The sequence below is a fragment of the Kogia breviceps genome, chromosome 1 (assembly GCF_026419965.1).
Source record: "Kogia breviceps isolate mKogBre1 chromosome 1, mKogBre1 haplotype 1, whole genome shotgun sequence".
Lineage (NCBI taxonomy): Eukaryota > Metazoa > Chordata > Mammalia > Artiodactyla > Physeteridae > Kogia > Kogia breviceps.
In genome coordinates, this window is record NC_081310.1 from 46,301,210 (window position 1) to 46,323,575 (window position 22,366).

At 42.8% G+C, this 22,366-nt stretch overlaps 1 protein-coding gene across 2 annotated transcripts in view; it reads right to left on the reverse strand.

Moving 5' to 3' along the window:
- Window positions 1-22,366, reverse strand: part of PAPPA2 (pappalysin 2) — a 328,458-nt gene that overhangs the window by 108,528 nt on the left and 197,564 nt on the right. For both annotated transcript variants that reach the window (XM_067031083.1, XM_059051959.2), the window contains exons 14-16: window positions 5,596-5,767; window positions 1,884-2,061; window positions 488-701 (exon numbers count right to left, since the gene is read on the reverse strand). In XM_067031083.1, the coding sequence (XP_066887184.1) occupies window positions 488-701; window positions 1,884-2,061; window positions 5,596-5,767 (564 nt within the window). The remainder of the gene's footprint in view (window positions 1-487; window positions 702-1,883; window positions 2,062-5,595; window positions 5,768-22,366) is intronic.

Here is a 22,366-nt window from a genome sequence, read left to right on the forward strand (position 1 = left end):
TGAGGCAGAGAAAGAAGACTTCCCAGCATCACATAACCAATAAATACCTGAGCTGGGGACCATCCCAGACAGTTTCTCCCATAGCCACAACCATAAGCCTCCACCTGTCCTGATGAGGAAGTTCTAGGACAGAGTTGGATTCGGGTGATGTGTGTACTGCTTAAGAAGCTCATAACACTTACTTTCAAGGAAAATAATAATTCGGGCAGAGATTCTTTTAAAAACACCTAGATGAGACTGTGGAATCTCCTATGAGAAAGAATATCTTTACAGAAAGCATACTTGGCCAGCCTGCCTATCATGACTGGGGAACACATCTGTGCAGGTGAAGAGAGATCATATAGAAAAACAAACACAACAAACAATGGACAACCCAGAAGGTCTTAATATTATTTCCAAAACAGTGGTCTAGGATTTGCAAATGAAGGAACAGGAGCAAGGTACAAGGGTAGAGAGAACTGCAAAGACCAGGAACATTCCAACTTACTTCCTGACTTTATTCTCCGCACTTCCCATCACGTAGTAGCCCGGTTTGCATTTGTATCTGCAGATGGAGCCCACATCATGGTTGCCCTGGAGGCAGTGAGGCAGGAGCAAGTTGGCGTTCGGGATAACAGGGGGAACATCACACTCCAACTTGCAGTAGGCTTCAGGGAGAGACCAGAGCCCATCTTCAAGACAGGTCAGCCACGGGCTCAATCCTGACTCCAAGAAAGAGAAGCATAAGATGTTCAGAGCAGAGAGTCCAGAAATAAAATACTAGCAGAGAGAGCGAAGACCTGTCAACATACCGTCATTCTTGGAAAGTCACGTTATTCTTTGTGGAGCAGCTTCTCTAAAACCTCAGGTCAAATGTTTATCCTATATCTTTGTGCCCACAGAGCATCTACTGTGCTCTCTTATAGCACAGAGGTCAGAAAGCTCTTTCATGACCTGAATGAAAGGAGGGCTACCAACCAAATTATTACCTCACTTCCTCACTACAAATAATAAAAATAGAGTAGTGACAGTATTGTGGAAAGCATTATAATAATACTAGATGACACTTTTATAGTGCTCATTATATGCCAGGCACCGCTCTAAGCATTTTACATGTATTCATTTGTGTAAACTTCAAACCTCAAACAACGCTATGAAATAGATACCATCATTATCCCCTATTTTGCAGCTGAGGAAATTGAGTTTAGGTAACTTGCCCAAGCCAGTAAGAACAGAGGCAGGGTTTGTACTCAGGCAGTTTGGATGCAAAGTTCTGCACTTCAACACCATACCATATGCCTCAACGTCATGCATGGTTTCTCCAAGTGCAATCCATGGACACCCCACAGTAGCATCACCAACCCACCTCAGACCTGCTAAATCAGAATCTGTCAGCATGAGGCTCAGGAAGTTGCATTTGTAACAAGTCTGCTCAAACATTGTTAGGCACACCTAAGTCCAGGAGGTAAAGACCAAGATGTGGGGTCTTCCATCTCTTCCTAGCGGTACAGCTCATATAACTATGCTCTCATTTCTAAAATAGAACTAAAAGCACCTAACTCATAGGATGGTTGTAAATATTAAATTTAAAAATGTGAATGATAAAGCGTATCTGGATTATTAATATTATTAGAAAACTGTTAGTTGGCTTGACTCCAGAGGACGTAAAGTCAAATAAAAATGGGAAAGTCTAAGTTTCTTTCATTAATGAGATCTTGAGTCAGGGCATTCTGGGACAAGGAATGGTATTGCCCTTTGGGACTTTGCTTGTGTTATCAGAAGAGGGTGATACAGCAGAGCCAAATGGGAAGGGCATTGGGGTGAAGAAAAGATCCCCAAAGTACCCCCGAAGAGAGAGAACCTGAAGGGAACTTGCATACAGCTCCTTGTTGGCCAGACAATACCTTGAAGCTTGGCTGGTGGGACACAGGAGATGGAGCAGCGTTTCAGAAAGTTTGTTCCCTCTGAGCAGGAGAAGTTTGCATAGTTCACCAAAGACTGGTCGGGGACACCACAGTCAAGGGGCATGCAGCTCACAGCCCGGTCCCAGTGTCCAGAGGAACATGTGAGCAGAATTTCTTTCTAGAAACAGAAAATTTTCTGCTGTCAAGGTGACATAAAAAGGCTTATCCAAACAGTTTCCAGGATTTGCAAGAGTCCTGATGATTATTTGTGCAAACGTTCACAACAGGCAAAATTAGTTTGTCTTTCTCCCTCTTTATGCTTTATTGTCTTAGTGTACTATCTCACACTACCCAGGTATGTTGCTAATGAAAGGCAAATGTTAGTGTAAGGGAATCTTTAAATGAAGACACTCCTCCACGCCAACTCTTGGCTATCCTCCACGTGCTTCTCCAGATCACTCTCTACCCTTTTCCACCTTGCCCTGGGATGCTGGCTCCTGTAGATTTCATGCCTCTGACTTGTGTTTGGTTTAGCACCCAGGGCAACACTGGCAGGAGACTGGAGAGGAAGAGAGGCAAGGGAGGTCAGGGTGCTGATTCTTGCTACTCCCTCCCTAGGGGTTGCTGTAGGTTGGCTGCACCCTTTGGCAGCGATCTCCACACACCTCCTGCACTCTCTTCCCAGGGGTTCTGCTGATGCCCCCTATAGTCAACTCTTCAGGCCTACAGGGGATATCACCCCTTCACCCTGGGATTCTGCACCATCTCCTTGTAATTTCCTATATCCTGGCCCCACCTTTAGAAGTGGTCCCTTTACTGAAGTCCCTCAAATTGCCCACCTTTGATTGTGTCATCTGTTTCCTGCTGGGACCTTTACTGATAAGCCAACAGATAATGCTACTAAACATACTTGTCTCCTCTGAGAATGGTGCCTAGGCTTTAAGAACCGCTGAGACTTAATGCATATGAGGCATCTTCCAAACTTTGTAGTTAAATTTGAGAGATTCCAGCTCTTTCCCTGGGCCTGCAGTTTCTGTAGGGGAGCCCTAGAATTCATCACCATGAAATAAACGAGGAGACATTTTTTGAACACCTAGAAGGGCCAGGTTCTTTACTAGGTTTGGATAAACAAGACCCTCAAGGAGCTGATAATCTACCAGCAGAGCAAATCATAGGTTGGAGCAGTGTATCAGAAAACAATTGAAGGGGGGAAAAGGGAAAGAAGGAGAAAGAGAGAGAGGAAGGGAGGAAAGAAAGTAAAAAAGAAAAATGCAGGAGATATATTTTTGTTATATCCTACTTCCTTCTGTAATGATTTGAGAGAATATAATACAAAGAATGCAAATGATAAAATGAAAGAAGTAGAAAACATGGACCAAGGAGAAAGAAAATATAAGTTGCTGTTAAAAAAAATACAGTGATATAATATATGCATGCTTGTTTTGTGGTGGTGAGATAGCACTACAGGGGCTGGAGGATAGATTGCCCATACTTGGGTAGGAGGGATAGGGTTTGGGGGGAGGTACACAGGGTAGGTAACTCAGGAACTGGCCTTTGAAAGATGAGCGAGACTTCCCAGCAGCAGAGGGGAAGCAGGGAGAAGAAAGTATTCAGAGTGAGGGGAACAGGATGAGCAGGCACTCAAAGACCTGGATGCTCATGGCTTGTTTGGGAAAAAGCACAGCTGTCATTGTAGCCAATGTGTTACCAAAAGTCAAAGGGAGAGTGGGGAGGTTCTGCGGCTCAGCCAGCCATCCCGCCAGGAGACCACAGTGGCATCGAAGCCAAAGGTAAAGTGACTGGTGAAAGCACCTGTCACCCCTGACATCCACTCTTGGCTGGCTGCTCCTCCCTGCTTTCCAGAGTTTCCCTGTTGCCTGCCAGAAGAGTCCAGTTCAAAGCCAGACACATTTTTCTGTTTAGTTTAAGTTCTTGTGTCAACAAAAAGCAACTATCCCCACTGTCTTGTGATCACGAGCCGGGATCGCACAATCTGTTTAGTAGGGCCAGCCTTGGGTGACAGGAGTGGTTAGCTGGAAAGCTGTGCTTGCTGACTCCACCATTTGGTTGGCAAAAGGTGAGCTCCCACCTTCCTTCTCCCAACTCTGTCCCTGCAACACTGATCACAGCCTGGAAGACTGGCTCAAACCACAATGATCACTTAAAGAATGTCTCTCAAACTCTGCATATATTGCCTGGTTTTCCTCCCGGCTTCATTAGGTATTAACCATTTTGTCTTGAATTTGTTCCTAATTTTAATGAATTGCAAACACCATCTTTTCTTCTCTCCCCTTCTTTACCTAGACTGCAAAAATGTATTTAGTTCCTACATTGTTTTTGTTCTTTTTCCTTCTTTCCATCTCTTTTCTAGTGTGAGTTAAGCTGAGTTAAGCGCAGGTGATAAGAGAGGTGATAAGATTGCCTTTCTCACCGAAGCATCATAGACCAAGGAGTTGGTTCTTCAAGGTATGTTAAACCTGTCTCTCTCTATGCAGAACCTAAACCACCTGAAACCAAAGACTGTGTCTATAAATTCTGACCATGTCTAAGAAAGTGAAATTCTTCCACAGATCCACAACCTGCTAAGCAGTCAACTGGTACAAGATGAAAACAATTCCAATCTTCCAAGCCATTGATACCTGACTAACCAATCGTGATTCCACTCTTCCCTCATCATACCTCATCTTTCTCATCTTCTTCTCAAGCATCATTACCTTTTGCCTAATGCATCCTGTCTCTATCTCATATTGTGCTCATGTTTTCTAATGGTTGATTTCAATTTTCAAGTTCCTCTGTAGAGTATTGAAAGCTCTCTAAAGGAAAAATGGAAAATAAAGTTCTTAGTTGAGAATACATTATTACGCTCATCATAATGGCAGCTTTGCAGAGAGCTAGGTGCCTACCATTTTGCTAGAAGCTGATAAACTGTGTCTAGTCAGTCATCAAAATAACCCAGTGACATAAATCCTTCTGATTTAATTATTTTACAAATGTGGAAACAAACTTAAAATGGTTAGTTTCTTTTGTGTGTTTGTCTTTACCTAAATTACACACCTACTAAACAGTGGAGTCAAAATTTCATTCCAGGTCTGTCTCTCAAACCACACTCTTCATTAATATATTCTACTATCTTCAGATCACCTTGAAATCTTCAAGTTGTGCATGGTAGCTTGTAGAAATTTGGAAAATTCAGTTAAAGCTAGAATCATGATATAATCCCCACCTCAGTAACAGAAGGAAGAAAATCAGATGCTTTCCTCCAGTCTTCTTGTAAAGAGGGCTGGTGGGGGCAGGGAAGGGGGCTGGTGCAGGGCAGTCAGACAATGAAGCACAAACAAGCTGATTGCAAACTATCTTGCCTGCAAATTATGGACAGGTCTAAACTGCAGCATTCCCATTTTGAAGCCAAAAGTGGGGGTCATAATTTCTGATAGGAAGATAAAAAAGCAAGGGAGAAGGATGGAATAAGTATTCCTATCTACTGCCCACCTGGAGAGAAATTGACACCCTAGTTAATGGAAACTGCACCTGCTCTTATATATACACCTTGAATTTCTATAAAGCCATGCTTCTCCTTGCTTGTTAGATTCCTCATTTTTCCTTTCAGATGATTTAAAAACATGTGCCTTTCCCCCATCCAGCCAGGGGAAGGAACATGCCTACTATCCCTCCCCAGGGGCTTGGTCCTGATGACCACGGGTTTCCAACTCACCTGCATGGGCCTGAGGTACTGGCCACTGCTGGCCTGAAGGTCAAAGCCCCTTTGACAGGTGATAGAGCACTTCATGTGACCTGGGCCACCAGAGGTACAGTTCACCACATCCGCGTGATCAAGCAGCAATGGCACACAGCTGCCCTGCTCCCCACAGGGCCGATGGACACAGCTGGAGATGACAGAAACAGAAGTATCTTAAGCTGACTCAGAACTGATAGGCAGCAGCAAAGGCTTTGCATCTCCCTCTGCGAAGTGCCTCTAAACCAAAGAGAACATCGTTTCTCCAAAACCTACATTAAATTCATTACTTCCTTCTATGTGACCTGGTACCATGCAACATTAAATGAACTAGAACAATATCATCTATGAAGTGATTATGAACTGGCTTTCTATGGCTCTTCCAGGAGGACAAAATGATGGTGGAACAGGTGGGGAGCATGTCTCAAGAGCTCTGGATGGCATCAGAAATGAATAGATCAGAGGATAATCCGTGAAATATTTCATAACCAGTACTCTGGGCCCCAAACAATCAGAACAGACACAGGACAAAGGTCAGGAGTGAATCCTGGAGGCCCCTGGTTGTGTCAGGCATCAAACTTTCTGTTGTTCTATCACAGGTTTGTCGCAGGGGGCCCTGTAGGCAGGGCCTGGTTGTTTGAGATGGCAGAAAAAGCAACATTTATTTACTGATTGGCATGGAGATATTTTTGACAACTGGCATACACCACTGAATATCAGCACCGGCTAATCAGAAATTGAGCTCATGGAAGAAAGAAGAAACTCACACATATCAGATCCCTGCCACACGCCTGACGTTGTTCTAGATGCTTCCAGGATATTATCTCAGCAGAGGAGAACTGCTGTCCAGATCTCAAGGGCTAGTCAACTGGGAACAGGAGGGATAGTTAACTCCCCAGGGTTTGGGGAGACTCTGCTGGGACCATAACAGCAGCAAGGATGCAACAGAGATGGACCTAGAGACTGTTATACTGAGTGATGTAAGTCAGACAGAGAAAGACAGATATCATATGATATCGCTTATATGTGGAATCTGAAAAAAGAGTACAAATGAACTTACCTACAGAAATAAAGTTACAGATGTAGAAAACAAATTAATGGTTACCAGGGGGTAAGGTGGGGGAGGGATAAATTGGGAGATTGGGATTGACATATACACACCACTATATATAAAATAGATAACTAGCAAGGACCTACTGTATAGCAAAGGGAACGCTACTCAGTGCTCTATAATGGACTATATGGGAAAAGAATCTAAAAAAGAGTGATCAATGATGGAGGATGGGAGGGAGATGCAAGAGGGAGGAGATATGGGGATATATGTATATGTATAGCTGATTCACTTTGTTATACAGCAGAAACTAACACACCATTGTAAAGCAATAAAGATGTTAAAAAAGAAAAAAAAATGATCCAACCATATTTCCCTACTCATTCATTCATTCATTCATTCATTCATAAACATTTACTGAGCACTTAGCACTCACTGGCAAGGCATCGGTCTCAGTACTGGGGATAAAATAAATGTGCCCTTAAAGAACTCATAGTCTAGTGGTGTAGAACAACAAGATATTTTCTTGCTCATGATGTTTTTGCCAGTGGTACTAAATATTAGTTAAAATGACTTCTGTGAGTCTCATCATCATTAATTTGTTCTATTTGCCCTTGAATTGTGTTAGCGGCCAACGACCTTATCAAGGAGCTGGGCAACAATATAAGAAAGTGGAAAATAGGGGCTTCCCTGGTGGCGCAGTGGTTAAGAATCCGCCTGCCAATTCAGGGGACACGGGTTTGATCCCTGGTCCGGGAAGATCCCACATGCCAAAGAGCAACTAAGCCACGTGTGCCACAACTACTGAGCCTGTGCTCTAGAGCCTGCGAGCCACAACTACTGAAGCCCGTGCACCTAGAGCCTGTGCTCTGCAACAAAAGAAGCCACCGCAACGAGAAGCCTGCGCACCACAGCGAGGAGTAGCCCCCGCTTGCAGCAAATAGAGAAAGCCCGAGCGCAGCAACGAAGACCCAGAACAGCCAAAAATAAGTAAGTAAATAAATAAATAAGAAAGTGGAAAATAAAATACCATTGAATTGAACATACTGCCTTGAAATAATTGAGAATTGCTTTAAAAAGCACTAGTCCAAAAAGCATGGATTTGATTCGAATATGCTAAAGTTGCTGCCCCTGATCTTGTACCCATGGGGTTTAAGTTACACGTCAGGGATTTAAGTTATATGTCAGTGACATTCTCATTTCTTTTACCTATGCTTATTAGGTATAGGATGGAGGAATTGGCGTTGAATGGTATGAAGGAAACGTTTTTACTCCTTTAAGCTCTGATTATTCTCTGAGAAGGTGTAGTATTTCCCTCAGAATCACTCCAGGGAGCCCAGTGAAGGGAGGAATATATGAATTGCGGGGGGATGATTCTTAATTGTCAGCATGGATTCTCCAAATCCAATGCTGCTAATTAGGTATGCAATATAGGAAATAAACCTTTGTCTCCAAGTCTTTATTCAGCCTAGCTGGATAAGAAATCTGAAACCTGACGGTCCTTCATGGAATGAGATCAGAACACCTCATTAGTGATGCTAAAGAACTTCAAGTTCCATAGATATTACATGCCCTTGATGTACACAAAACGTAATATTTCTTCAGCGTGTTAAGCAGAGAAGACTGGAAAACAGATAGTCATTAACAGTTCTGGTTCATGTCAGCTCACTGCCAAGAAATTAATGTGAAATAATAGCACGTGCTATTTTCCAGTGACTCCGTCCAATTCATCCATGTCATCACTGAGGACAAATACGTGCTGAGATAAGACACAAAACAAATACTCTGAATGAGCCTCCTTCCATCAGGATGGTGTTCCATTAACTACTGTTGCTATGACTACCAGTATGAAAAGTCCATCCAGCCTTGGCAGCAAGGGAAGAAGAATGAGACAGAGGATGATAGAAAAGAGGGAAAGTGGCATGAAATAAGACCAAGACAAAAAAAAAAAAAAAAAAAAAAAAAAAAGCATCAAACCCAGACCTGTTTATGAAGTGAGAAATGGTTTTAGGGCAGCTGCTGCAAATTCTTTCACTAGCTTATATTTCCATTTGCTTCCTTTTTAAGGAATTTGTTTTATGAGAGTGGTGTTTGTCAGGTCGTTAGCTTCTGATGGCATCTGGTACCAATTGCAGACTTCTCTCCTTTGCACCCCATCCCCAAACCCCTTTTGGTGTTTCCCTTCCACTACAAATACTGCTTCTCTGAGTGAAGTTTCTGTGTTCTCTGTTTTCCCATGCTCCTGATACATTCTTCTTTCTGGCTACTGTTACATTAAGACCCAATATCATAATGATAATGCTGATAGTAAACATAATTAGTCTTAAAACTTTTTAAAAGCTTTCTTCTTATGGTCTTTGGACAAATGTTAATGAAAGTGGCAGCAGTGAAGCCTTACAATGCCCCAGAGAGATGGGAAGTTAGGTATTTATCTTGGTTTGACATCCAAGGAAACTAAAGCTGTTTGAAGACTGGCTGGAGGCTGCACAGAGAGTCAGAGGAAAATCCTCAGGCTGCATCTCAGAGCCCTCACTCTCGGGGCCAGCCTAGACCACCAGGCTGTCTCCCTGGCGATGAGGTGGATCTCCTGTTGTTTTCTAGCATCATTGGCCAGGATGAGCCAAGAAATTCCTCAGCAGGGTACTCAGGGGGGAAAGGGTAGAATATTAAATGGTTAGTCTCAGTTTTGAGCAGTTTTCTTTTAAATGAGAGAAAATCAAATTGGCAATTTTTGTCCAGCTGCCATTGTCTGCATGATGCCCTGCTAAGTGTGTTTTTTACTTTGGCAACCACTTTTCACCCTTCCACCCATCTTTTTCCAGACCTTTCCCCACACCCCATCACAATGTGTTCTCAGGTAAGGATATGATGCAGCCAGTCAGATGTGATTCACAGGTATTTCCATTTTAACAGGAGACAAAGTTTGAAGGCAAAGGAATGAGTTTTTCATGATAGAATTTTAAGTCAGTAGGCCCTTAGAGGTCACATTATGTAGATGGTCACCTTATCCATCATTCTAGCTTTGCTCTTTGTCTCTCCACTTCCCCAATAAGCCTCTACTCTCTCTCTTCTTGTCCTCACTTCCCGAAGCTATTATGTTTGAGGGTTTTAAAAAATGCTTTCAATAGTGAAATCCCTTCTCAAAAGGTATGTTACCCCTGGGCTATCTTCTTGCATATAACCTGCTTGTGGACATCCAGGCACACTCCTAGCACCGTCCTACCAAAATGATATGTGTGCTTCCTTTTCGTTTGGGCCTCTGCGTGATGCCTTGGGAAACCTCTGCTGGCAGAGTTCCATAAAAGAATGGCCCTCTGGGCTTCCCTGGTGGCGCAGTGGTTGAGAGTCTGCCTGCCGATGCAGGGGACACGGGTTCGTGCCCCGGTCCGGGAAGATCCCACATGCCGCCGAGCGGCTGGGTCCGTGAGCCATGGCCGCTGAGCCTGTGCGTCCGGAGCCTGTGCTCTGCAACGGGAGAGGCCACAACAGTGAGAGGCCCGCGTACCGCAAAAAAAAAAAAAAAAAAAAAAAAAAAAAGAATGGCCCTCATCTGCCACAAGGCAGACTCTTTGTCAACCATAGTTGTATATTTGACTCACTTAGAGGCAGCATTTAAAAAATACAGATACCCAGGGTCTGTCCCCTGGAGATTTTGATCCTGTAGGCTTGTGGTGAGATCCTCACAGCTGTGATTTTATTTTAAGTTTTAAAGTTTTTGATGCTCACCAGGAGTGAAACCCAGCACCATAAAGATCTGGGTATGTGTAACCTGAAAGATATGTCAACAAATTCCATAGGCCAAGACTATAAAATAACAAATGCTGATTCCAGAAGGAGAAACTCGTTCCACTGTTTCATCATTATGCTTTAATGTTTTCAGCACAAATTATCATGTGGGAGTCATAAGACAGATCAAAAGTATAAAACATTTCCCCCATTCTGAAGAATCTTTCAATACGGCTGAAGAGAGAAAATAATTAAATCATGTGGTACCGATTATAAATCCATGGCTGTTCCAGAGAAAGTTTTATCATTGGATATGATTTGACCTCAATAAATTAATAGGATTTGGAAAGGCAAAAGAGATATGCCAGAAAGATACCTCCAATGCTTTCCAGACAGAACACAGAGCAAAGTAGCACTCTAAAAACCTAGACAAAATCACCATTTCCTCTCCCTGCCACTGAGAACTGAAGAAAATTCAGTAGGGGCGGAGCTCTTAAATTCTGACTAACAAATTTAAAGAACCTATACAGAAAAGAGTCAACATCGATATTTGACGATAGACTTAGAGGCAAGTCCCCCAAATCTTCCTCTACCTTTCAGTGATTGGTGAGGAACAGAGTAAGGCTAATATCAGAAAGCAGACATCATTCTCAGCAGAGACAGCAGACAGACTCACTAACAAAACCTACCATGAGCTGTGCCCCAGGGCATGCCAAATCAGGCACATTTAAAAATTTTCCATTGCTTGAGGCCACTAGAGTGAAGCTGGCTTCACTTCCAGCCAAGGTCCACATATGGGAAGCTGGGTAGTTCCTAAGGAATGGGTGAAGTCCTGGCCGTTCTGTCCACAGCTTCCTCACAGTTTTGGTGTAAGGTTCCCCTGAGGGTCTGTGCCACCCTGGAGGAATTTCAGAAGGCTATGACACTATTCCACTATTCAGAATCAATAGTGAAACCTTATTTCTCCCATGTAAGAGCTGATAGAAGTTATGCACTAAAGACCCCATTTCTTGCATGTGACAGATGGAGGGTGGGGAAGACCTTTAAAAATGATCTTAGAGGAACCACAGTTTGTTAAAACTAAAATGGACCTTAAAGATAATTCAACCCTAATTCCTCATTTTAGAGATGAGGAAATTGAGCCCAAAAGAAATTATGGGATATTCCAGAACTTCCTACCACACTCAGACTACAATATAATAACAAAGAAACATTTAATTAAGCTTTAGGTTAAACTCAAAATCAGGTTGACATCAGCTCATGAACTTTTCTAAAGTCAACGTCCCACCCTCCCTCAGGCATCCAACTTGATATCTGGAATCTAGATTAGTTTAGGAGAAACTTTCTGGCATCTGTATCATACTTTTTGAGAAATAGCATGGTGTGATGGAGAAAGTAGTAGATCAAGGCCAATGTGACTTGAGTTCAGGTCTTGGCTTGTCCCTGCTTAGCTCTATGACATTGGGTAAGTCTCTTAACCACTCTGGCCTTTTGTGTGCAAATTTGTAAAATGATGGGGTTAAACTAGGTTCTCTCAAAGGCCCCTTCCAGCTTTAACATGGTATTTAATTTTCTAGATGAGGTGATGGTGCTACTGGAGTGGGAGTACAGAAAACCCATGAATGGGCAGGATGTGGTAGAGAACCCCCAAAAAGAGTTGCTCACAATCTTTCTTTCCTAGTGTAAGTTTTTGCTTAATGTCCCAACATTTAAGTTGTTTAGTTAAACAAAATATTGCAATTCATTTATCCAAGAAGTGCCACCATTGACCAAATAGCAATCCCAGTGTTTTCTGTAGAAACAACTCTTTGAAGGTTACATAGTAAAAGAGGATCAGATTTCTCTCCATTCCTTCACTTTTGTTTTACCGATTTTTATTGAAATAAGAGGGTATGGGCTAAGAAGAGATGTATGCTCTGGGTTTGGCAGCAGATGGAAGTAATATGTACAGAAAGTAGAGTGGACTGGAAGAGATGGAGTCCTCGTTAATGTTCCCACCACCAACAGCAAAACCAAATAATAATAATAATATCCATCCTTAGAGAGCTTTGCTGTTTCTCCAAACAAATACAAAAACATATGGCCTCCATTCTGGCTCCCCTTCTACTTCCTCCTCACTACTGGCTCCATCTTTGCTTTGTAGGACAAGAACCAGATTAAATGTCAAGTACATTTCCATCAGCCTTCTTGGGCAGAACGAAGCTGGTACTTTGAGGAGTTTTACTGAAAGGTCATACTGACCAAGAAGGGAAAATTAATTCAAATTCTTCTCCTCTGAAGAGTCTTATCTGATAGAAACAGAGGAATCTCAGTAATAATTCTGATTTTTCCATCACATGACAAAGAAATGAATTACTGCACTGCACTAAGCAGACTTCTCCTTCCTTCCTGTATCCTGGGAAAGTGGAGGTTTTCTCTGCCCCTCTATTGAAGTCTTTGCCCCTAAGCTGGTCCCTGAAAACATCTCTGTCAGGAGATGTGCATCTCTTCCTCGAATGTGACCTATGCCTAAGTTCAGGACTGGACTCTGGTGGCCCCAAGACTAGTACTTTGCTTCACTCATTTCTATTTCTGGGCATGGTTTTTTACCATGCCTGATTGTAACACTAGAAGTCCCATCCAAATGCCCCCTCTTCCTCTAAAGAAAAACAGATTTACATCACACAGCCAAAAGCACTCCCTTTCAAAATCCTTGTCTCACCAAGTTTCAGAACTGACGATTTTAATGTAGATTATAAAATATGTGGAACACCAAAGAGTCAAAACAATTTCTGGCTCACCGGCAGAGAATGTGCGCCCTAGCACAGCACCAAGGAAACATAATCACTCGTCAGAAACAACAACAATAAAAACAAATATTATGTCTATATAGAATATATATAATAAACTTTTTTTCCAGTTTGCGAAGCCAGTAACTATTTCCGCGTGAGGCATTTCCTAATGAGGAGTGATCGCTGGAGCCCCCAAATGACTGCACTGCGGACTCCCCCTATACCCACCCCACTATTCTTCCCGGGGCACCAATTAAACTATTAATTCAGGAGTGACACTTCCCCAGCCATATTCATAGGCCAAGGCTGGGGAACTGTGAAACAGGTGGAGTTAAGTGAGGGAACAACATAATCCTGAGAATAAAGTTTAATGGGCATGAGGAGGTGGGGGTGGTGGTGGGGTGAACTGGGAGATTGGGATTGACATGTATACACTAATATGTATAAAACAGATAACTAATAAAAAAATATGCTTGCAAAAAAAAAATAAGTTTAATGGGCATGAGCTTCCATCTGTGGCATTCCTAGAACAGTACTTAAAAGGCAGGAAGAAAGGGTAGCATGGCTTCTGTGTGGCTATATACAAGCTACGCGTTAACTGAGGTCTTGAAGAGTCGCAAGCCAGCACCTTGAATGAGCCCCAAATTCACATATAGAAGTAGAATATAAAACACATGTTGGGCCCCTCTGGGACTCTCTCTCCCCCTTGGCTTCCTTTCCCCATAAAGTTTCTGGACTCCCCAACAGAAGCTTCACATTGTTCCCATCATCTCGTAATTCAGGAATTTATCAGTCCTTGGTTGACATCAGATTTGGAATATTACTCTCTTCTGTCCTTTTGTTCTTCCTAGCATTCCCAAGCCTTGCAACATCAATGGCTCATTTGCTTATGGAGAAATGAAGACCCAAAGAAGGGAAGGGACTGTCCTAAAATCGTGTGGTGAGACTAAATGATGCAGCCAAATGTGAGAGGCAGGGGTCTGGATTGGGCTTGCTGCCATTCTAATCACTAGGCTTCCTCTGTCTCCACAGTTATGGCTACACCGAACCATGGCCTGAGAGTCCTTGCAACCAGAACTTAGGGTCAAATCCGTCAACAGTGTCTGTCTATTTGGCAGGCTGGCAAGACGACAGAACCCTGGTAATACTGGCTTGTTTTTATTTTCTGTGCTTTCTCCACCAGCTGCCATTAATACAGACCATAAGCACAGGGCCAGCCCTGAGAAAAATTGGGAAGCAGGTGATATTTAAAACTCATTTCTCTTCTTTTTTCATTTTCTCTTCTCAGCACCACTTTTCCTGCTTCTCACACTCCCCCAAACTTCCAGTGACCTACACTAGGTTGCAATTCAGCAGGGCTCTGGTATACTTTTGAATTGGCAAGGTCCATAAGAGAATACTTCTGGCATAAACAGTTGATAATGGCTTAAGACATTTCTATTTCTATTACGTGGTTATTGCCTATTTTAAAGAGACTGCTGGAGATTATCAGGACTTGAACAAAATAATTCCTAGCTGTGGACTTTCAGACACTGTGATAAGGCATTGGGAAGTCACTGTTTTGAAACCATCCTTAGCGGTAGACTCCAACCCCAAGTCTTCCTAAGATGTCTGTGCCTGTAGCCCTGAAATCTCAAACCTGAAGGCTGCCACCCAACTGGTTCTAAGAATGTATCCCACCATCTCAGACAACGTAATATTTTCATAAAGGAACCATCTCAGACAACGTAATATTTTAATAAAGGCTATTTCTAGAGTAGTCTAGCCATGCCCCAATAAACCCCTAAATGAGACCATGTCCATGACCTTTCCATTTTTCCTCTATAACCCCATGAGAGTAAACAGTTGAAAAGACTCAAACAGCTAACTGTGCCTCCCAAAGTAGATCTGTCTTTCACCAGGCCATCCATCATTGGCCAGGAGAACCAGAATCCTCGCCAGTGGATCCTCCTCCTTCCCTCTTATTTTATGGACAAATCATTCTGGGAAAAGGAAGTTGAGCAAGAAACTTAGGGAACAACTGAGCAGCTATAATTCTTTTCTTGCTTAAGAAGCAAAAACAGATTCAAGGTTAATTTGCTAAACTGCTTTGGGGAAGAAGATAATCAAATGAATATAAATGCAATACATATTTCATTTCTATAGGGCCTTTCCCGGCAGCAAGAGAGAACACTTCCCATCATCCTGGAACATTAAAAGGAAACCCTATGCTAAATATAAAAGAGGAAGAGCCAAAGGATAAATAGATGCTTTAACCTGTAGCCCCTAGCACAAGAAAGGAAGAAGCCCTTTACTTTGTGAGGCTATCAAAAGGGAGGTGATTGGAATGTTTTACATAGGACTGAGTAGGGAACAGAGAAGCCTGGCAAGGTATAGGGGCCTAATCCAGCAAGAGAAGGAAGGGAAAGTGCTGGCATTTTAAATCTGAACTCCAAATAATTGAAGCGCAGTAGGAATTGGTAAAGCAGCAGCAATGAGGGTTCCAGGGAATAATGAAGCATGAAGCAGAATGACGGATAATAGAGATGGAATGATCCTATTACCAAGACCAGGCTCACAAACTGATTACAGCAGGGATGGAATGCCAAGGCACTGATCTGCGCTCTGGCTGCATGCCCCTGGACTCAGGCTCAGAGGCCTTATAATCTAGCCCCAGCTCTACCAGTAATCTATGGTGCAACCAAGAAGAAACATTTTTATACCTGAGGGGTCCCAACATCTTCCAAATGGAAGACACAGCCACTTGCTCTCAGAAATTCTCTGGGGGTTACAAAAGTCATAGAAGTGAATTCTATGGAAAAGGTGCTTTCCTTTCTACCACATCCCTCCACTCCCCAACCAAAATCCCATGTCTACAGTGAACTCTCCACAGACAGTGGAGGGTGACCCAGAAATCCTCTATACTTGACTTACTGATGAAGGTGCTATCTTCTTGGTCAGCAGATCCACCTTTTCAAGATTAGATTTCTAAGGCTAAAGACATCTTTTGTGTCACAGCACAGTGATGTCATTCAAAGGGGGGATCTGAAGAGGCAAGGCAGCTGAGGTGAGCCAGCCTGAGATAGCCTTAACCCTGCGTGTTACCGAAGTTTGTAAATCGCAAATGCAAAGATATGAGTTATTTGGTGGTAGCTGACTGTTGGCTTTTCTCCCTGAATTATTTATTTTTTACAGTCCCGGCTTCAGGAAACAGAATCTGAAGAACAGAGGCTCCACAGAGAAAACAAAAGTGACTAAACTAATACACATGTACACAAATTTGCAGGTCTCTGTGCATCCTGAGGCACTTCAGACCAAATCAGCTATACATTATTCTTCTATTACTCATTTTAAAAAATAAATTTATTTATTTATTTTTGGCTGTGTTGGGTCTTCGTTGCTGTGCGCGGGCTTTCTCTAGTTGTGGCGAGCGGGGGCTGCTCTTTGTTGTGGTGCATGGGCTTCTCATTGGGGTGGCTTCTCTTGTTGCGGAGCATGGGCTCTAGGCGCTCGGGCTTCAATAGTTGTGGCTCTAGGCATACAGGCTTCAGTAGTTGTGGCTCGTGGGCTCTAGGCACGCAGGCTTCAGTAGTTGTGGTGCACGGGCTTAGTTGCTCCAAGGCATGTGGGATCTTCCCGGACCAGGGATCGAATCCATGTCCTCTTCATTAGCAGGTGGATTCTTAACCACTGTGCCACCAGGGAAGCCCCTACTCATTTTTAATTACCTGATTCTTTTCTTTACACAAGCATGATTAACAAAACATGGCAGGTATGTTAATTATGTCAGGCATTATGTCAAGTATAAAAGAGTTGGAGGCTGAACTCTCACTGATGTCCACAGTAACAGACTAATAGTAAATGTTTTTAACGCAAAAGATAAATTCTGCTGAAGAGCTGTTGCCTTGAATATAGAATCATACGAGAGCACAACGTGTGTGTTCATTATTTCCCCTTGACTCAGACTTTATGTGCTCATGCTCGGTCTGCTTTAAGTAAAGAGGAAAATCCACATTTATGCAGAAAAGATAAAAGGAAAGAAAGAGAACGGGAGAAAATCTGGGGATGACACTGCTCTTTACAAAAATATTTCTAGTTTACTTAAAAAATAATGCCTTTCTGAATGGCACAATCATTTAAAAAGTTAAATCATTTTAAAATTTACTTATATAATTCAATGTATATTCATCTTCTCTGAAAGACTGCCTTGTGTAAAAATAAAATACATACACACACACACTTACACATATATAACCACATTTTACTAGATCCAAATTGCTAAATAAATTAACCCTCAATTGTCCTACATTATGAAAAGTCAGAATGTAGATCATTTAAATAATAACCACATTTTTTATTTTTAGATTTTTTAAGTAATTTTATGATTTTCTGAGAAACCCAATTGATACTACTGATTGTTTTTCACTTTAATGAACACTGTAACAATTCTGGCTGAGCTACTGAGAAGGTGGCTCAGGCTTAGGGAAAAGGGAAAATGAACTTTGGAATAAAATGTGGAAATGGATCAGTCACAAAATGGATGTGGTGGACCTAGATAATGTAGTATTGAGAGGACATTCGCTGGTAAAAGGCTGTTTAGATAATGCACCTACCAAGAACTGGGGAATCCCTATGAGAAAGACCTTACTTTTGGAATCATTGTTCTTCCATCATGCTTTTTTCCTGCATGCAAATTTCTCACATGTCCCTTGTGACCCAAGCTGCCTAGTAAGTTGAAACTATATCAGTACAGTGTGTGGCTCTATCAGGCCATGAGACACATGCAGTGAGATCCTTGTAACTCCAAGGTCTAGGCACACAGTCAACTAGTCCAGCCTAACACATTTTGGTGGACATTATTCCAGCCTCTTAGAATCCACAACCTTGTGTAATTCTCTCAGCTTGAGTGCGGGTGGGACCAGTGACTTACTTCTAACCAAATGAACATGGCAAAGGTGACAATGTTACTTCTGAGTACACAACCTAAGATTGAAAGGTACTCTTTTTATTTTTTTATTTTATTTTTTTTGTGGTATGAGGGCCTCTCACTGTTGTGGCCTCTCCCGTTGCGGAGCACAGGCTCCGGACGCGCAGGCTCAGTGGCCATGGCTCACGGGCCTGGCCGCTCCGTGGCATGTGGGATCTTCCCGGACTGGGGCACGAACCTGTGTCCCCTGCATCGTCAGGCGGACTCTCAACCACTGCGCCACCAGGGAAGCCCTGAATGGTACTCTTGCTGAGACTCTCACTTTGTGGCTTTGAAGAAACAAATTGCCAAGTGTCAGCTGCCCCATGGAGATGGCTATGGGGTAAGGAACTGAGGACAGCATCTGTGCAACATCCAGCAGGAAACAGGCCCTCAGTCTGGCAGCCTTTGGGGACCAAATGCCTACAGAGGACCTAGTTAAGCCTGGCCTAAAATCTTGAATTTCAGAAACTGTGAGAGTATAAATGTGTATTGGTTTAAGCTGCAGAAAACTAATACATACACAAACCAGGCTTTAAATTGTAGTCTTCCTTCTGGCTTATCTGTACTTCTAATCTCCAAGAGAATGGAATGTTTCTTTTCTGATTTTCTCTCCTCGAGGAATACGATTCTTTTTGTCTGGGCTAGGACCGCATAGGAGCTGGGGCAAAATTTCTCTTTTTCTAATGACCCCAAATCCCCTGGATTCTGCCCATAAAATTGCCCCACTAGATAATTCATTTCCCGAACTTTTCCAGAAGTCCAAAATATCCTTACAATTCCACCATTTATTACCTACTCCATCAAATATCACCAGATCACCTGCATTACTTGGGGCCCACATCTACTTTTCTTGGTTTCATGGATTCCTCAAAATAAATATGCTATTTGCATAAACATATCTAAAATACAGGTGCTCTTTAATTATTCCAGGGCCAGTTAAAATCTTCTTACCGCAATCCAAATACAGTTTGAGGGAGGGTGGAAGAATTTCTTGGAGAGTAATAGACATGAGTATATTTCTTTTTAAAAATAATTAATTAATTAATTAATTTTGTTGTTGTTGACGTATAGTTGTTTTACAATGTTGTGTTAGTTTCTACTGTACAGCGAAGTAGAGTTCCCTGTGCTATACAGCAGGTTCTTATTAGTTATCTATTTTACACAGATTAGTGTATATATGTCAATCCCAATCTCCCAATTCACCCCACCACCACCCCCCGCTTTCCCTCCTTGGTGTCCACACGTTTGTTCTCTACCTCTGTGTCACATGAGTATGTTTCTAAAACAGCTTTTCATTCATATAATGAAAACTTTCTTTAAAAACAAATTACTTGGGGCTTCCCTGGTGACGCAGTGGTTGAGAGTCCGCCTGCAGATGCAGGGGACACGGGTTCGTGCCCCGGTCCGGGAAGATCCCACATGCTGCGGAGCGGCTGGGCCCGTGAGCCATGGCTGCTGAGCCTGAGCGTCCGGAGCCTGTGGTCCGCAACGGGAGAGGCCACAACAGTGAGAGGCCCACGTAACGCAAAAAAAAAAACCCAAATTACTTTGATACTACTCTTAGTTTTGCTAGTTTTAAATAAGGTGAATTTGTACACTCTTGAGTCTCAGTTTCCTCAACTGAAAAATGATTCCTGGCATATTGTAGGCACTTAATAAATATTTTTTTGAATGATGAATAATCTGCCTCTTTCTACACACACACACACACACACACACACACACACACACACACACACACCATATAGAATAATTAGTTTTACAAATCAGTCTACATTAAATTTTTCAGAAGCCTTTCTTCTATGTGAAATAAAATACAGCAATGTATATACAATGTGTATACACACATACATATTCACTGTTTTAGACATAAATTTTTACACAACTCAACTCTCAATTATCCACAAAGATAAGAAGGACCAAAGCATGACTATATATAGTGAGTGAGAAAGAATGTGAGAACAAGAGAGAGAAGAAATAACTCAGGTTTCCACATGAATATTCATTTTAAAAGATTAATGTCCTATTCAATTTTATATTAGAATACTTGGCTTTGATAACCTATAGTTTAAGGTAAACCTCAGAACCCACTATAGTTTTATATTTATGAGTATCTATTACTTGTTTTCCATCTCAATCAGAATATGTATTTATACTGAATAAGCTAAAGAGATATTTACACTTTATGTTTGCCTTGGCCTTAAAATAAGTTCAAAGCATTAAAAAAAGAAAATATGCATTTCCAGTTAGGTCAGTCTACTCAAAAGTTATACTGAAAATTGGTCTTAGTATTAAAGCCAGGAACTTAAAGAAAATCTTAATGTGGAACATACAAGGCAGACAGAAGGGGTTTCTTCATGGTTATTTGACAAGATATTTTCTGCCAGTTATCAGCTTATTCCCTCTCAGCTCCAAATCTCCACCTTCACTGCCCTGCTTTGCGATACTAGAGATCGACCATGCAAATATTGCTCTTTTGCCATTTAGCACGATGTCATGTTTTCCCAGTAGACATAACTGGAGAGACACTGCAGGAGGAAGGGGTGTTTCTTCTTGATTCCTATGTGCTTTTTCTTCTTTTTTTTTTTTTTTTTTTTTTTTTTTTGTGGTGGTACGCGGGCCTCTCACTGTTGTGGCCTCTCCCGTTGCGGAGCGCAGGCTCCGGACGCGCAGGCTCAGCGGCCATGGCTCACGGGCCCAGCCGCTCCACGGCATGTGGGATCTTCCCGGACCGGGGCACGAACCCGCGACCCCTGCATCGGCAGGCGGACTCCCAACCACTGCGCCACCAGGGAAGCCCTGCTTTTTCTTCTTGATTCTGCAGCTCTTGATGTCCAACACAGCCTCGGTCTAGTGGTGCTCACCCCTTAATGAGTTTCAGTGACACTCTGCATGTCCCAGCAGTTCTACCAGCACTGCAGCTGGCTTCCCACAAAGGTACCCCAGGGAATGACTTCCCACAAAATTTCAGCAGCACCCCAACGGGTGGCTTCCCATCAGGTTTCATCAGTGCTCAGCGGGTGACCTCCCGGGAAGTTTCAGCAGCACCCCAATGACAGCTTTCCATAAAGTCCCAATAGCACCTCAACAGACAGCTCCTTAATGAGTTTTGATCAGCACCCCAGTGGGTGGTTTCTTGATTGCCAGTCTCAGCCTATGAAACCTCAGCAAACTTTTCTGTCGCCCAGTGTGCCACTGCTCCATCCTCTCCAATGAGACCAAAATCACAGCCTTGGGCTTCCCTGGTGGCGCAGTGGTTGAGAATCCGCCTGCCGATGCAGGAGACACAGGTTCGTGCCCCGGTCCGGGAGGATCCCACGTGCCGCGGAGCAAGTAAGCCCGTGAGCCATGGCCGCTAGGCCTGCGCATCCGGAGCCTGTGCTCCGCAACGGGAGAGGCCACAGCAGTGAGAGGCCCGCATACCACAAAAAAAAAAAAAAAAAAAAAAAATCACAGCCTTGCAGGGGGTCAGGTGCTCTTCCTTGGATACTCTTCCCTCATCCCTAAAAGTAATGATTGCTCCCTTTATCTACCATTCTTCTACGTTAGGGTTCTCTTTACCCTTTAGTAGTTAATCCTCTGTTACTAGTTACTAGTTATTTCTATTAATCTTCCCCTATTCTAATTATTGTGTCCTGACTGAAACAATGGAACTGGAAATGGCAGTAGGAGATAGAGTCACAAAGATGGAATCTGGGAGTCTGTTCGGTTGTGCCTTTGGGCTTGAGCACAGTGCTGAGCTACTTGGCAATGGAAAATGGGATGCTAATAATCAATGACACACAGCGGGATCACAATTATCAATTACCAAGCTATCATCTTTGGCTATTGTTGTGAAGAGCCAACTGGGAACCCAAAGTCCTGCCGTACATGACCACAGGTGTCCTGCACCCCACTGCTGAGCCCATCACAGCAGCCAGAGAGAAGAAAGTACATCAAAACCAGGAAGAGAAGACCCTGCCTCCTGCAGTGTGTTTCCAGAATCCTCTGGTGACAAAAGTTAACACTGTGCCAGTCAGCAAAGGATAAATATCAATAAAATCCTGCTCTAGTACTACGAGTTAGGGTGATAAGGGTGGATCTAGAGGTGGGAAGTAATACGTTGACTGATAACTGTCACAGCTGGTAAAAGGAGGATGGTAAACATGATAAAGATGGGAAATGGTGTGGAAACTGCCTGGGCTGTCCTCCCACCTGGTGTTGAATGTGCTACAAACTCCACATGGATCATTCGCAGGTAATCTCACAAGAATA